At 64.0% G+C, this 16,704-nt stretch overlaps 1 protein-coding gene across 2 annotated transcripts; it reads right to left on the bottom strand.

Annotated features, from left to right (window-relative positions):
• Positions 1 to 2,145: 2,145 nt before the first annotated feature.
• Positions 2,146 to 15,544, bottom strand: SLC38A3 (solute carrier family 38 member 3). Of its 2 annotated transcripts, none has more exons than XM_054280854.1 (16): positions 15,426 to 15,544; positions 8,064 to 8,219; positions 7,846 to 7,930; positions 7,638 to 7,753; positions 7,110 to 7,183; positions 6,937 to 7,029; positions 6,773 to 6,854; positions 6,124 to 6,206; positions 5,909 to 5,967; positions 5,290 to 5,463; positions 5,090 to 5,169; positions 4,463 to 4,563; positions 4,244 to 4,368; positions 3,743 to 3,887; positions 3,180 to 3,283; positions 2,146 to 3,073 (listed from the first exon to the last, which is right to left on the bottom strand). In XM_054280854.1, the coding sequence occupies exons 2-16, from the start codon at positions 8,171 to 8,173 to the stop codon at positions 2,969 to 2,971; spliced, it is 1,536 nt and encodes a 511-aa protein (XP_054136829.1). In that variant the 5' UTR covers positions 8,174 to 8,219; positions 15,426 to 15,544; the 3' UTR covers positions 2,146 to 2,968. The 2 variants fall into 2 exon arrangements, with proteins under 2 accessions (XP_054136829.1, XP_054136828.1); XM_054280853.1 differs by lacking the exon at positions 15,426 to 15,544 and adding an exon at positions 8,578 to 8,717 and having other exon boundaries at positions 8,064 to 8,215.
• Between the last annotated feature and the right edge of the window lie 1,160 nt (positions 15,545 to 16,704).

The following is a 16,704-nucleotide window of genomic DNA, read 5'->3' as shown; positions in this document are numbered from 1 at the left end:
GGCGCTGTCGGGGCGGTGCTGGTGGGCGGGGCTTGCGGGGCGGGGCTTGCGGGGCGGGGCTTGCGGGGCGGGGCCGCTCGGTGTCGGCGCGCGGGCCCTCAGGCGGCAGCGGCCGGTAACGGCGGGGGAGGGGCGGGGAGCAGGGACACGGTGTGTCCCGGGATGGACGTGTGCGTGGGACACGTTGTGTCCCGGGATAGACATAGGGAGGGAGGTGGAGTCTGGGTGCCGCGTTTTGGGGCCCTTTGGGTGCAGAGCAGTGGGTGCAGCCCTGAGAACAGCGGTTTGGGTGATGCTGTGTTTCAGGGCTACCTTCTGTGGAGTCTCGGTGTCCCAGGGTGGTGGGTCAGAGCTTGAGCATCTCTCACTCCTCAGGGTCCCCTGCTGCAGGGGAAGGAGCTCCTTGGCAGGTTCTGGGGCTGGGGGTGCCTGTGACAGGGGATGGGGCAGGATGGGACTGGGCAGGACGGGGCATCTCCAGGTTTCTCCCAGAACAGGGGCTCCCTCAGGCACTCACCCTGTCCCCCATCTCCCAGGGCTGCTCCCTGAGGAACCAGAACTCCCCACAGGTCCTGAGGAGGGGGCCAGGTGTGCCCACTGACCCAGGGGGCTGGTCCGTGCCCAGGTAGCCACCCTCACTCCATGCCAGCCCCACAGCATTGCCTCATGCCTGCCCAGGCCCTGCAGCCTCTCCACACACCCCAGCGGCACCAGCTGAGCAGGATGAGGGCAGCCAGGGATGCTCTCCACTCAGAATGCCAGGGGAAGGGTACAGCATCTCCCGTGGGGTCTGCAGGCCTGTGCCCGTGGGCCTGCTGTGGGGGAGCAGGGCTGTTCCCGTGGGAGCGGGCTGCCGAGCTAATAAGGCTTTGCTAACGAGCTGGCACTGAGCCCAGAGCTGGGGCCAGCTGAGGGAGCGAGGGGCCAGGGCCAGGGGGGCTCACCCCCACTCCACACTGTGCCATGGGTGAGGGCTGGGGGCTGGCCCTGAGGGCACTGGGGGCACCCATTGCCCTGGCACGACACACGAGATGCCCCAGCACCGCTTCCCTGGAGCCCTGCTTCCAGAGCAGCCCCAGCACTCTCCAGGGATACTACTGCCATGGCACTTGCTGGGCTCCTGCTCCCACGTATCCCACTCCTCAGGAGTCCCACTCCCCAGGGCTGTGCACCCACTCGTGTCCTGTTGTCTTGGGGATCCTGCTCTCACAGGTGTCCTGCTCCCCAGGGATCCCACTCCCTCACAGTCCAATTTCCCCAGGGTCTAACTCCCACAGGGGTCCCTGCACATCCATGTCCATGTGTCTGTGCTGTCCTGCTGTATGTCCATGGTGTCTCTCCTGCTGTTCATCCGTGTGCACCTATCCTGCACATCCACGTCCATATATCCCTGCTGTCCTCACGCATGTCTGTGCACCCGTGTGGCTCGTATCCGTCCGTCCGTGCCACCTCAGGATGCCTGTGTGAGGTGCCAGCCTGCATGCCAACACCTCACCCACCCCAGTGATGCCTGAGACCTGGGCACATTCACATCTTTATTCTCACCTCGGGCCTCCTGCCACCGCCAGCATCAGCCCCAGCAATAATTTACAGGTGTCAGGGTGGCCCTGGGACAGCCAGGCTGGTGACAGGAACAGCAGGGCCACGCTGCACATGGTGAGAATCCAGTGCCCCCCCATGTGATATGTACATTATACAGAGCTACCCAGAGCAACACAACACGTTAAAAAAGTTCTACTCTTATGTACAGTATTTATAAAAAGCATCCCAGCCTCCACCACCTCATAAAAAAATACGTCTCTTATGTACGTTGCCGCAGGACAGACCCCCCAGCCCTGTGCTGCCCACCCTGCCGGGCTGCCCCCATACTGGGAGGGGAGCTGGGGGGTGGGAGAGCCGCTCTCCGGGTTTTGGCATGGTTTGGATAGATGATCCCAGCGGCGTGGATGGATGGGTGGATGGATGAGGGCTGTAGGGTCTGAGTGCTGGCCCAGGGTGCAGGGCGAGCAGGGACAGCTTGTGTTGCCGGGGTGCCCATCACCCTGGCATCTGGGCATGCAGACAGGGGTGCCTCCAGAGCCCCGAGCTTGCCCCCAGTGAGTGCTGCCCCCAGCCCGCCCCCAAATCCCCCTCATGCCCCCTGGGTGCACCAGGCCCCAGCAGCCCAGCCGCAGCATGGATGCAAAGCCCATGGCATGTGTGCCACCTCCCTGGAGCAATGCAGCTGGTCCCCCCCGTACATGGCCCAGGGTCAGCAGGGTCCCATCCACAGGCACCCGGAGCCAACAGTTCCCCTCAGGCTCAGGAGCAGCAGGCTGAGCACCACCAGCCACAGCATGAGCGCCACACCTGTCCACAGGGACCGGGGTGCCCCTGCGATGCCAGGGCAGTGGATGGCATCTCTCTGGGGATGGGGGATGGCAGGGGAGAGGGCGGGCGGCTTGGGCACAGGTGCTGTCACAGGTCCGACCGCCCCGCTGGATTCCAGCCCCCACGGACACTGTTCATCAGGCTCTTGATGCTATCTGGGGGAGGCCAGGGAAGTGCCCAGCCTTGGTCCCCGCGGCAGGCAGTGCCCTGCGCCCCTGGCAGTGCCTGCTGCTGCTGGTGGCTCTTGGGGTGCACAAGAGCTCCACCTGACAGCCAGCTCCGGGTGAGGTAGGGCAGTATTATTCTCCCCATTTTACAGATGGGGGAACTGAGGCGCAGAGCAGGGAAGGTGCCCGCTGGAGTGGCTGGGGGGCACAGGACCTGCCCCGGGCTCACTGCCCCATCCCGGACACAGGTCGAGGAGTCTCCATGCCTGCCATGGCTCAGGCCCTCTCACCGTCACCACAGGTGATGGGCAGCAACAGCAGAAGTCCCCAGGGAATCCTGGTGGGGCTGCAGCATGGGGGCTGAGCCCAGGGTGGGCTCTCCCTGGGCACCGGGCGGGCGGGGGCGAGGTTGGCTTGGGCACCGGCAGTGGCTAGTGGCTGCCGCCGCTCTTCCCCCCACCCGTGGCCCAGTCGATGATGATGAAGCTCAAGCTCATGATCATGAAGACCACTCCGAGGAGGGCAAAGCAGGCAGCCTGTGGGGACAAGGAAGGGACTCAAGGATGGCCAGGGCGACAGGGTTCCCAGCCAGGCTCAGAGCCCCATGCCTGTCCCCATCCTTGTACCCCTGCCCACGCTTACCAATATTTTGGGGGTGGAGCGCAGCGGCTCCTTGTCCTTGGGCATGATGCGGATGTAGAAGATGGCAGGGAAGATGAAGATGAGGCAGGGAGCGGAGGTGGCACCTGGAGAAGACAGGGACAGAGTGGGCAGGGGCCTCCCACCCTGCAGCTCAGCCCTGCCAGCCCCACTGCCAGGACAGGTCCTGTCCACCCCCACTCCCTCCTTGCCCTCCCCAGTCCTGGCAAAGCCTTCCAGGAACCCAGGGACGCAGTGTGCTGGCACTGTCCCCACACCCCTCCCGCAGCCCTGGCACCGAGCTGAGCGCTGAGGGGGGGAGCCTGGCTGGGGGGATCAAGGGAAACACGCAGGGAAGAGCGGTGCAGGCGCTGCGCTGTGGGAACCGGCCCGCAGGACAGCTGTGGGATAGGTGAGCCACGCAACCACCTGGTCCTGGCAGGGTGACGGGGAAACTGAGGCACGGCAGGGTCAGTCACAGCTGAGCACCAGTCAGGACAGGGGTTGGCATGCTGCTGCAACACCCCATGATCAAGGAGGGACAGGAGCAGGGCACTGACACCCACCAATCAAGCCAAAGATGCCGAGAATGGAGGGGGCAAAGATGACGAGGAGGTTGATGAAGGTCAGCAGGATCACAGCAATGGCAATGTGGCGGATCCAGCTGAAGTCTTTCCCTTGGAACAGCATCTGCTGGATGGCCCGACGAACCTGGGGACAGTGACAGGGTGTCACACTCCATCCTCAGAGCCAGGACCCATACCCTGTCCCTGCAGTCCTGCTGGTCCCCATTGCCCTCACTCTAGCCCTGTCCCTACGGCCCTGCGGGTCACCATAACCCCTTTCCCTTCCCAAGCTCTGACCGTGATGCCCCAGTGGTTCCTGTCACCCCTTCACAGCCTTGTCCCTGTGGCCCTGCCTCTGCCCCATCACCCCTGCCTCTGCCCCAGCCCTGCTCCTGGCACCCAGAATGTCCTTTTCCCCAATCCCTGTCTTCATCACTGCCTCAGTTTCCCTTCTCAAAGCCTGGTGCTGAAGCCACCTGGCATTCCTGTGGGGTCACTCACCGGGAAGAGGACGATGGGGACGGTGAGGGTGACAGCTGTCAGCACAGCCACACGCACACACAGGATGAGCACATCAAAGGGATCCACCTTGTTGTACGTGTGCAGCAGCTCTGACTCCACACGGTCTGTGAACACCACCAAGGAGCCCCTGGGTGAGCCCCAGCAGCATCGCCCCCCTGGCACAGGTGTGCCAGCCCAGTCCCCTCCCCGACAGCTCACCGTAAAACGTGAGGTAGCCAAAGAGGGCAGCCAAGAAGTACATGAGGTACATGACCATGATGGAGATGTTGGAGATGCACTGCATCTTCTTCTTGGAGGGGCTGCAGGACACGGTGGGCTCAGCACAGCCCCGTGGCACCCGCTGACACCGAGCACCCACCCAGTGAGGAGAGGTGATGCCAAAACACTCTGGGGCGCATGGGGGATGTGCAGAGAGGGGCTGCGTACCCCTTCCTGGGCAGGGTGGCACCAACCGGCCACCCACCCTCTCCAGGTCACATCACCCACCTCCCAGGGGCCACACCACCATCCCTGCACCCATTCTGAGTCATATCACACACCTCCCAGGGGTGATAGCGCCCACCCAGGGTTATATCCCCAGTCTCCCAGGGGTGATATTGCCTACCCACCTACCCCAGGTTGTATCACCCACCTCCTGAGACTGATACCACCCATCCCAGGTCCTATCAGCCACCATGCACCCACCCACCCACTGCCCCACCCAGGGTCATATCACCCACCTCCCCACGCTGCCCCGGCGCAGGTCCCCACATGGATGGCACTGCCTTTGGGTGGGCGCCGGGGGAAGCCCACCCCTCCCCGTGGGTGCCCCCACCCAGGACTCACTCCTTCAGCTCGGTGTAGATGGGCAGGACCTCGGGGTGGCAGACAAAGGCGAAGGCCATGATGGGGATGGTGTAGGCTGTCTGTGTGAGAGGAGCATGACTGACTGCTGGGGGCCCAGAGGCAGGGGCTGCCAGCAGCAGGACCACCTATCTTCACTGGGTGCACAGGTTGGGGGCTCACCCAGAGCCTCAGGTCCTTACCTGTGAGTTCAGGGTAAAGAAGCTGGGTGTGCAAGTGTCCTGCTCGGGGGCCTGGAGGACTGTGTAGCCATTCTGGTAGTCACTGGTGCTGACAGTGGTGACGTTGAGGATGCCCGTGATGTTTCCCTCCTGCTCTGGAAGTGGGCAGGGGATCTGGAACTTCTTGTAGATGACCTGGGGTGAGGGGGGAGACATGGGGCCAGTCAGTTCTTGGTGCCCCCAGCTCCCAGCACACATTGCCCATGCCCAGCAGGAGAGTGACCCTGCTGGGACCCCTCCCAGGGACACCCTTTGCTAGGGCTGCCCTGTGGCAATGCTGCTCCCCCAGCCTGTCCCTGTGGGGGTGGGCAGCAGGACAGAGCCAGGCAGCAGCACGTGGAGGGGCCACATGTGCAGATGCCCCTCCAGCACCTTCCCCCCTCTCCCTTTCCACAACATTCGGTTCCTTCAGCCGAAAATAACCCAGCAGCTTGACAGCCCAGCCACAGCGTCTCTGCAGCCCCGAGCACCCGCTGTCCCTGCTGCCTCTGCTGTCCCCACAGCAAGCAGCCCAGCCTCACACCCCGGCAGGAGGGATGCTTGGCACCCCAAGGCACTGCCAGTGCCAGCGGGCGCTCACCGAGATCAGGAAGAAGACCATACAGCTGAGGGAGAAGCCGCTGGCGTAGCCAAGGTAGCCTGGGGAGGGAGGAGAGTGGCTGCTGGGTGCGGGCGGGACCCTTGCACCGGCTCAGTGTCCCCTCCTTGCCCAGCACATCCAGGCTGGCACCATCTCCCCGTGGGAGACCCAGGGTGCCAGGCCCCAGTGCCATGGGTAGCATCTCCCTGACTTACCCAGCTGCTTCATGAGCGCCAGGGGCAGGATAATGGTGACAGAAACCAGGATCACCAGGTAGTTCCCATTCATGTACCAGTCCCTGGAAGGAGAGGGCCTGCTCACCACCTCAGTCTGCTGGGGCACAGCAGGCAGAGGCAGCCACTGTGGGGGCTGTCTGCCATTGCTAGGGACCCTTCAGCTGGCAAATCCCAGGGGCACTGGTGTCCCCTGAGGCTGGCATTCCTGCTCTGCTAACATCCCTGGGGACCCCTGAGACAGCATCCTTGGAGACCCTGAGGCCAGCATCCCTGGGGGCCCTTGAGCTAGGGCTCTGCCTTCCCCCCACAGTGGTGCACCCACAAGGGCTAGAGTTGCTAGTGGGGATGTGGGCATGGGGTGGGGGGACTTATACCCAACCAGACCCCCACCCTGCAGCCCCAGGTTCTGCTCAAGGAGGAAAGCCTGATCCCAAGGGGATGTGAGGAGCAGGGATTGGAAGTTCAGCTCGGTTTAATCTCACCCAGGGGCTTATTCAGCACTGACAGTTATCAAAAATAGTAGTGGCTTAATGACAGTAAATCCCTGCCACGGGCTGCACAGCTGGAGCCAGAGCCCCGGCGCCTGCCCGGGGAAGGCACGCAGGCAGCGTGGGCAGGAGGCACTCACGTGGTCTTCTCCTCCAGGTTCAGGAAGGTCTGGATGACCAGAGGCACTTCAGATTTGACAATGTACAGGTAGCTGGACATGGCTGCAGGGCAGAAGGAGGTCTTGGTGCACTGGTGTTCTCTGGTGCCACCCCATCCCCAGCCCCGGCGTGTCCCCCAGCTCACCCCCGATGTTCTGCAGCGTGATGGCGATGGCCGCTGCCAGCTTCCCCGGCGTGCCGAACGCTCGATAGCCCAGCTGCTCATAGGCACGGATGCCTGTGGGACAGGGAGCGGTGGTGGTGGGTGAGAGTCAGGGTGGGAGCCCCAGCATGGCCCTGCTGAGGGTTGGCACTCACCTACAATGCCTGAGGACTTGAGCAGCAGGTGGATGGAGTAGCTGGAGAGCAGGGCCACTGCTGTGAGGAGGAAGCTGCAGGAGGACAGCAGTTACCAGTGGGTCACAGCACAGGGCTCAGACATGGCTGTGAGGCAAGCCCCATGCAGATGTGCTCTGCCTGTGGGCAGCTGTCCCAGCATACCACCCCCAGGATACCACCCCCTTGCCTCAGCACCAGCTGGGTGTTCAAGGGGCAGATTCAGTCCATGTCTCCACACCCAATAGGAGCCGTCACTCATGTCCTTCAAGCTACTTTTGAAAATCTGACTTTGTAGTAAGGAAGGCAAACCTTCACCCTCCTCCTCCTCCCCCAAGTGGGGCACGGCACTCAGGCAGACTTTTGCCAGCAGTGGGCATAGCTCAGCCAGCAGGACACTGGTCCCTGCATCACCCCAAGCCAGAGACTTCTTTATTCCCTGCACCCACTGATCCCCTTGGAGGAGCCCCCCATGCCTGAACATCCCCCCCATGCCCCCATGGCACTCACAGGAAGAGGATGATGCCGGTGTTGGCCATGGCATAGGCCAGCCCCAGGATGCCGCTGCCCATGATGGCATTGCTCAGGTTGAAGACCGACATTCCGAAAGACGTCTTCCCTTCAAACTGTTACAGGACACAACAGGGAGGGGATGCACCAGTCACACGGGGAGCTTGCCCCATCCTACCCTCACCACTGTGCCCGTGCTGCTACTCACATCAGTGAAGTGTGTCTGCTTCTTCTCGGCGCCATGGGGCAGGAACTCCTCCATCTCTGCCACGCCAGTCTGGTTCTCTTCAAATCTGCCCATGGAGGGAGAGGAGTGAAGCCAAAGTAGAGACAGGGACCACCAGCCCTGGCTGGTATCTCAAGGGCCGGGAGCAGCTCGGAGGATCCCCCAAGTCCCTGCACCACCCCTTGCCCTGAGTGCCCTACCTGTCACCCGCCAGTGAGGGGACAGTGGAGGCGGTGAGTGCGGCCGTGTGCTTCCCGTTGGGCACCAGTTCCACCATCTCGGCCTGCAGAGGCACGTCCGTGGTATCCATGGCTGGGAGACAGCTGGGCTTGCTATGGGCTCTGCTCAGGCTCTGCAAGAGGGAGGCAACAGCGGTCCAGCTCTGGGCAGGAGCAGCGGAGGGGCTGGCCTGGAGCCTCACAAGTCCTGCCTCCACCAGGGACTCTGGAGCTGGGCTCAGCACCAGCGCTGGTGGCACGGCAGGGATGGGAGGGTCACCGAGCCAGGCATCACGGTGGTGTGCTTCTTCTCCTCCCTTCTGCCTGCCCAGCACACAATGTCCCACGGAACTCAGCCCCAGCTCCAGTGCCCCACCGCAGCCCCAGTGTGCGGGTGCCCTCTCGGCCAGCCAGACATCCCACAGCCCACCCTGTCCCCTTGCTCACAGCACAGCCCTGCCCAGCCCCAGAGTCCCCATGCACACCGCCTGCCCACCTCCACTCCCCTGCCCGCAGCTCTCGGCTCCATGACTCAGTTTCCCCTCCTGCAAACCGGTGCCAGCAGGCGAGTGGGGGCGTTTGGGAGGGCGGCTGAGGACGGGGCAGGGAGCTCAGGGACCCCCCGGCCGCCGTTATGTAAAGCCCGTGGTGCTGCCCGGCGCGAAGGGCTCACCCGCGTCCCGCCGCTGCCGGGGTGCCAAGGCGGGGGGCTCGGGGGCACGTCAGGGCTGGACAAACGGAGCAGGAAAGAGCGCGGGGCCGGGAGACAGCTCCTTGGCAGGGGAAGGCGGCCGGGCTGCCGAGCGCGGGACGCCTTGGCACGCCGCACAAAGCCGCCTCTGTGCGAGCCCCGGCCCTCCCCGCCCCGCTGGGAAACGGCACAGGGTGGCTTTCTGGGGCAGGCTGGCAGCCGGGGCAGGGCCCCGCCACCCCCCACTGCCCCGAGGGGCTGGGGTCTTGTCCGGCTGGCCAGGGGGCTCCACACTGGGGCTATGTCCAGCCAAGGGCTGCTGCCACCCAGCTGGAGGTTAGGCCTGGCTGGGATGCAGCGCGGTCCCCAGTCCCGGGAGGATGCTGCTGCCCCACCACCCCGCTGCCTGGGGTCGCCATGGGGTGAGCAGGGGACATGCCTATCTCTATGCTCCCAGGGGACTGGTGTCCCCAGAAATCTGAGGAGCCCTCCCACAGCACAGTCGGGTCCAGCAGTCCTGCTGGCACGCAAGGGAAGGATGACACGTCAGGGTGTGGGTGCCAGCACCTCCGGTCTCCTGAGCTGCTGCCCTGCTTGTCCCTGCCCATCCAGGCCACAAAGACCTGGCAGGGTCATCCCAGGCCACACACTGGCTGCTGGCACTGCCAGGGGGGCCGAGCCCTTGTGGTTGGCCCGGGGTGGTGGGCACATATTTGGGCCACACTACCTGTAGCACCCAGCCAGGTGGGGAGGCTGAGGCAGGACACAGGCCAGCAGGAACCAAAATGAGAAGGTTCAGCCATGCGGGGGACGAGAGGGAAGCGCAGGGCGGGTTCTGGGTGATGATTTATCCCCTCCACTAGGCCTCCGCTTGGGATGGATCCAGGCATGAACAAGGCTGCCAGCACGTCCAAAAGCCACCGTTAACTCTGCGCCTTCCCACCGCCACGGGCAGGCATCGCTGAACCCACCGCTCACCCAGCATGGGATTGGGGGGGGGCACCAGATCTGTGAGGTTCCAACACCTCCCTAAGCCCCCCAGTGCCGCTGGGCTGCCTGCGGGCAGGGCTTCACCGCATCCCGCTGGTGGCACGCAGCATCTGCCCACTCCCCTGCCCGCTCCCCCACGGGCGCCAGGAAGGCTGGGCACTCTCGTCTGCAGCCCCTTTCTTCTCCCAGGTTATAATTACACCTCTCTGGGCAGCTCAGGAAATACCAACTTCTTCCCCCAAGCGTCTCTCGGAATAGCAAGCGGCACGGCTGGGCTCATTCAGCATGCACCGGGCTTCGTGCTGCCACCCAGACGCTTCCTCCCGCCGGGCAGCCTGGCACGGCCCTGGCACAGCCCTGGCACGGGCCCAGCACCACTCACTGCCACTTCCCCAGCTGGCCCTGGCCTTTGCCCCCCGGCCAGGCTCTCCTGGTGGCAGTAGCCAGGGCAAGGGGGGAGATGAAAGAGGAGGGAGCATGAGACGATTCGATCGGGCAGTGTGAGCCCTGCCTGCTGCTGTTTGCCTTGCGATAAGGCAGAACAGCAAATACAGAGTGACGGGCGGCCCTGAGGGGTGGCTTGGTTCCCCTCCAGGTGGGGTTGGTGGCTTCACCACCTCACTGTGTGCCCACCTTAGCTGGGAACCCTCTGCTCTGGGCAAGGAGCATCTCCTCAGGGATCTCATCCCTCAGGGTGCCACCACACAGATGGGATGCTGCCATCTTCTCTGCCATGTTGGGTAGCCCACATGCTGCCTGGCATCATCCCACTCCTGACCAGCAGCTCCAGCACCCACTCACCCAGCTGATGGTGTGCACCTGGCCACATGCATGGGCACAGAACCCTCCAGGCTGTGGCACCCAGAGCCGCATTCCTGGGGGTGCTGGGCAAGCTGCATCAATTTCCCGGCATGTGCCTCTCTGCTGCCTGCCGGGCTCTGGGACACAAGGACAGACCTCCCACCTCTGCCAGGCTGCTCCCAGAGTTGGTGACACCCCACCAACACTGCGGGGTGGCCAGGCAGCCTGGGCCGGGCCCCGGTGCTGTCCCGCAGCCCCGGCAGAAGAACACGGAGCCGGATGCGTGGGACGGCACGTCCCGTCCCGCCGGCCACGTCTGCGCTCCCCGTCAGGCTGCGTTCGGTCTCGCACGCTCGTCCCGGCCAGCACACAGCCTGCCCGCCCTCGCTGCGAGGGGGACACGTGTGTGGGGCGGCCCGGCTCCCAAATCCCGGCCCTGCTCTGGCACACGGGCAGTCCTGGGCTCACCTCGGCTCCCGGCCAGCCTTCCTCGGGGACCAGGGCACCACGGGGAGGGTTTGGGTCCTGGAAGGGACCGCATCCCTCTCTCTGCCTCACACCTCGCTTCCACGCAGCTCATTGAAGAGGTGGAAAATCCCAGCGGGAGGCGGGAGCTGGGGGCTGGGCAGGGGAGCTCTGTCGGCAGTGCCAGCAGATATGCAGGATGGGAGGTCCATTGCATCAGGCAGCGTGGCCAGCAGGATGTGTATGACCCTGGGCAAGCCTGGCTCCTGCGCTGTGCCTGTTCCCCCGGTCAGGGCCCGGCACGGCACAGTCCCCAGCAGCACACACGGTCCCCAGCAGCGCACACGGTCCCCAGCAGTACACACTGTGCCAGTGGGTGCGCAGCACACGGGGACAGGCGGCCAGTCCTGCCAGCCCTGCCTGTGCCACACAGTGACAGCCTGAGTGTCCCCACAGCTCATAGCACCCACCTGCGAGCCCCCACGGCTCCCACCTGTGCCCAGCGAGGGCACAGGGTGTCCCTGGCAGCAGGTGGGTGCTCCCCCAGGCCGGGGACCCCCGCAGGGCACAGAGTCCCTCCTCATCTCCTCTCCTTGTAGATGAATCCTTGTTAATCCGGCCCAGCTGGAGCCGTGGGACTATTCCGGGTGGTAATCCGGCTTTAGCGCCAAGGCCGCCGCAGCTGCCGGCCTGCCCTGCGTGCTGGCAGCCAGGTATCCCTCCCGTCCCGCCGCTGTGCGCCGGGCACTACAGCCCCCCCGGCCCAGGTGGCCGTTCGGGTTTCAGCAGAGCTGGGCACACAGGTCTCATGTTCCCTGAGGCTGTGCTGACGAGCGAGCCCTGCCAGAGAGATGGGCAGCAAGGGCAATGGGCAGGGATGGCACCAGCCATGTTCCCCCAATGCCATCAGCCCAACCCCTGGGGTTCCCCCCAGCACTGAGCACAGGGTGAGCCCAGCCTGGGGTCCCTGGTCAGCCTCTGGCACTGCTGTGGGCACAGGGGGGGTGGGCACAGCTGGGTAACAGCCCAAACTGGGGAGTCCCTGGGCAACCCCTACCCAGGGAAATTGACCCCAGCAGGGCACACAGCAGAGAAACCCCTCTCTCCTTGCCTTCCACCGAGAACTGCTCCCTACAGCTGCCCTGGGAATATCTTTGCCTTTCCCCTGAAGCACACACAGGCAAAGCTTTCCTCCCAGCCTGTCTTCCTAAAATTAGTAACCCAAACCTGGATTTAACCTGTGCTGTTCCATCCCCCACCTACCAGCCAAGCAAAGGCAGTGCCAGGGTGCCACCTCCCACAGAGGAAAGGGGCACCCAAAGGGGCAAATCCAGTCATTCAGGGGATGGCCAGGCACCCCACTTTGGGGCAAAGGTTCTGGGGGTTGCCCATGTGGGCATGGGAACCCCAGTAGCTGTGGGAAAGGACAACTGGAGGCAAAACCTGCCTGGTGCATGGCTGGAGAACCTCTCTGGGTAGCCCTGCTGTAGACCTTCCCCAAACAGATCCGTGGGAGATTCTCCTGAGATAGATCCACCTGGGATCCTCTGCAGATGACAGCCCCACCAGCTGGTCATGCCAGCCAGCCCCACTCATGCCCCCAGCACAAGGTGGGTGCAGTAGGCACTGGGCTCACCTCAGCTCTTTCACCCCAAATACCACACCACGGCTCAGCCTCGGGGCAGGCAATCCCCCCAGTGCTCCAGCCAGGGCAGGACTGGCAGGAGCAAGTAGGAACAAGTGGCTCTGAAGGTGCTGTCCTGGCTAGCAGGGCTCTGGGAGCTGCCTGGGCACTTCTGGCCATCTCTGTTGCATCTCTGTCCATCCAGGGTCTTACCTCTAAGAGCACAAGTGGCATCTCTGTCCTGCTGGACAGCTGTACCTGAGCCTGGGAATGGTGTCTGGGACACACCAGAAAGGGGAAAGGCACTTCAGGGAAGGTAGTGGTGGAGCCAAACATCATGGTGGGGCCATGGAGAGGGTTTCCAGTGCCAGAGCCATGGTGCAGCTCAGCCACGGCATCACCTGCCAGGCACACAACCCAGGATGGCTGCAGGTGTCAGCCATCACCATCCTGCCACACCCCCAGCATCCAAGCACCAGGACAAGGCAAGCTGGGAAAAGCAGTGAGGAAGCTGAGGCCAGGCAAGGGGAGTCATGTCCAGCACTGGGACAGCCCGGGCTGTTGTTGTCACCTGCCAGCTGGAGTCCATGTGGTACAAGGTCAGGTGGCAGGAACAGCTGGCAGCACGGGGATGGGCACAGGGTGGGCACAGCACGAGGCCGATGGCACTCAGTGTGGTTCTTGGGGAGGCTGGGTGAGACACCAGCTTGAGCCCAAAGCATCTCAGGCAGTGCTAGGCTGTATGATGAGTTTTGCTATAAACTTCAAACACTGCCCTCCAGAAACACAGGGCCGCCCAGGGAAGGTGGTGGCACAGGTAGTGGCACTGCAGAGACTGATGGACAGACAGTGCCTAGAAAAGGACATGTCAGGTTTCCTACCACACCTCTGGAGTTCTGTTTTGCCTTGGAAGCAAAATGCTTTCCAGGAGTTCACACTCTCCAAAACACAACTGGCCTTAGTGGGATGACACGGAGGGGTCAACAGCAAAAGCTCCAAGGTGCCATTTGCTGCTGGTAGTGCTGGGGACTATCCCTCCATCAGGAGGGACTGGCCTCAGCCACAGCCTCACGTGCCTCTGGCACCTCCAGCACAGCCTCCTGTGGCAATCAGGAGCCACGATTCGCCCTAGCCCCGTGGCACCACCGCTGTGCCTGCCCACGGCACTCTCGCCATTGGACCAGCCGGACATTTGCTCCACAGGGTCAGCGGAACCGGGCATGGGGGCCCCGCTGGCATGGGGGACCCAGCCGGTCCCAGAGCTGCGTCAGCAGCCGGGGAGGCACGCGGCGGCCGAGACCCACGCGGAGAGGAGAGCCGGGGCACGGGGGTCCGTTCTGGCCCCGACCCGCCTCTGTTTTCTCAAGGGTTGCACTTCCAAAGGAGCCCGTGGGATTCCGCTCCTTCCCCCATCCCCACGCGCCAAGGAAAATAGGCTCTGCCGGCGCTTGTTTGTTTGCCGTGGCCGCGGCCCCGGCGTGTGATTTCAGCTGCAGCACGGCCGGGTGCTGTGGGGCCCTTTGCGCCCCAGCCAGGGTCCAGCAGTGCCAGCACCCCCGTGCCACCCCCCAGTGGAACGGAGTGTCCCACTGCTCCTGAGCATCCCTGGCACCTGAGCCGAGGCACACCGGCACTCTGTTCTGGGACACGGGGCAGTGCTGCCAGGCACCGACGCTTTTCTCTGGGGTACCCCCTTGAAGCCACAGGGACCAGACAGGTCTAACACCTCATCTTGGGCCTGGTCCAGCACCAGTGGAAAATTCCCCATCTCCTGTGCGTCAGCTCAGCGCAGCCATGCCCTCCGCAGCCAGTCAGGGTTCTGCGTCCCTGCAATCCCACCTGTTGGGGACTTGCCATGTCCCCTGTCTCACCCGTGCCACCACACAGCTTGGGGGGCACAAGTCCAGCAACCACCTGCTGTGGTTCAGTTTCCCTTGGGGAAGGTTTCTCTCCAGTGGGACTTTCACAGCTGACACGGCAGAGAGAGCCACCACACCATGCCGGCTGGCCCAGGACACGCGTGGCCGACAGGAACACAGTGTGCTGTCCGCCTTTCCACGCTGCTGGCCCGGCCAGCCAGGCTCTATTAATACCCCAGCCCGTGGAATCGCCGCACGCAGGTCCCAGGCAGCCCCGGCGCCCGTGACGGCCGGCACCGCTCTCCCTGCCCGTGCCCCCCGCCCCGGCACCCCGGCACCCTGACACCCGATCCTGCCCACAGCCGCTTCCAGCCTTCAGAAACATATGTCATTCCCACGGGCGATTAAAAATTAAAGCAGAAAACAGGGAAAGTAAAGGGAGTTTGGGGGTTGGTGCCACTGTGAGGATCCCCGGAACGATGCACGCCGAAGCCCCCACACCGCGCTCCGGGCAGGGGCAGTGTCGGGGCGCTGGGCTCTGCCTCCCCCGGCACCCGCGGGATCTGTCACCCACTCGTGGGAAGGTGCCAGCCGCTGGCAAGTGGCAGGAGTACAGCAAAGCAAACAGCCCCGGGGCGCTAGCACCTGCCAGAGCTGCCGGGCCCCGGAGCCTTCCCCGTGCTGCCCGGAGCCGGGAGGAGGAGGAGGAGGAAACGCAGGAGGAGAGAGAGACGGGCTGTGAGAGGAAAGCGGGGCCGGCGAGAGAGAGATGAGAGAAAGGACTGGATGGGGTGCGGAGGAGAATTAGGGGAGCTGAGGGGTCCGAGCGCCCGGCAGCCTCCAACCACGGAGCTCCAGGGAGGAGCGAGCCCGGGAGTGCGAGCGGCCGGGGAGAGCGGAGAGACCTACCTGACCCCTCTCCGCCGTGCCTCTGCTGCGGGCTGGGGCGAGCAGCCCCCGGTGGCCGGTGCCGCGGATTAGAGACTATCCTGCGACCGTAATCCGGCGGAGCCCGAGATTAAACCGGACCCGATCCCGCCCCCAGTGCGAAGGCTCCCAATCTGCTCTCCGCCGGGGCACGGGAGGAGCGCTGGGGAGCGACCGCCCCGCATCGACCGACCCCTGCCCCGCCCCGCCCCGCCCCGCCCCGGCGGGACCACCGCTCCGCCGGCACGGCCGCCCCCGGGGCATGGCCCCCGCCGGGCATCAGCGTCCCTGGGCATCGCCTCCCACCAGTGAATCACCCCGCACCAGGCATCATCCCCCCCGGGCTGCCAGTGTCCAGGCAGCGCTGCCCTCTCTGGAACAGGGCAGTCACCAACATCCCCACGCACCGCACACGGCACCCGGTGTCTGTGCCCCACACGGCGCCAGGTGTCTGTGCCCCACACGGCACCAGGCGTCTGTGCCCCACACGGCACCCGGTGTCTGTGCCCCTCATGGCGCCAAGTGTCTGTGCCCCTCACGGCACCAGGTGTCTGCGCCCCTCATGGCACCAGGTGTCTGCGCCCCTCATGGCATTATCACTGTATGGGGCATCCCTATCCTGCCAGGTATTGACACCCCACCAGGCACCCCTGCCTACAGCAGCTGAGGCTCCTGCAGGAGGCCAGGGGCCGCTTCCAAAGAAGGAGGGCTGGGGCAGCTGCTCTAATCTACCTGAAGGGATAAATCCAGTATATGCTGAGTGTGGGCACAGCGTTTTCCCCGTCCTTCAGTCAGATTCTCTCCCTGGCCTGGGAAGCTCAGGCTGCTCCCACGTTAAGCCAGACCAGCTGCCTGCCCTGCTCATGGTGCCCGCTGCCCCCAGAGTTCTCACCCCAGCATCTCAGCACACTGGGAGGAAACAACACATGTGGAATCATCCCAACAACACCCAGAGTAACTGGGCCAGCCCCCTTCCCCAGTCTCCATCAACCCTCCCCACCTGAGCTGAAAGATGTCTATTTTCATGAAGAAACAAACCCCCCAGTTCCCCAAAGCAGAAATTTCTCCCAAGTGCATCCCATATGCTTCAGGGAGAGCCATGAGCTCTGGGGAGTCACCAGCTGTGTCCCCAAAGATTCCCTGTACCTTTACAAGGTCTGCCCCCCCTAAACTACCTCCTGCTCCTCTGTCCTGCCCAGCTTTTACTTCAGAGGAACATTTTGGGGGTCCACGCTTGGGAGTCCCCCCAGCTCCCATGCTGAGCTG

The sequence above is a fragment of the Melozone crissalis genome, unplaced genomic scaffold, assembly GCF_028551555.1.
Source record: "Melozone crissalis strain CALT ecotype California unplaced genomic scaffold, PUWL_Pcris_2 ptg000029l_1, whole genome shotgun sequence".
Lineage (NCBI taxonomy): Eukaryota > Metazoa > Chordata > Aves > Passeriformes > Passerellidae > Melozone > Melozone crissalis.
The sequence above is the reverse complement of the archived record's forward strand: the minus strand, read 5'-3'. Positions and strand labels throughout refer to the sequence as shown.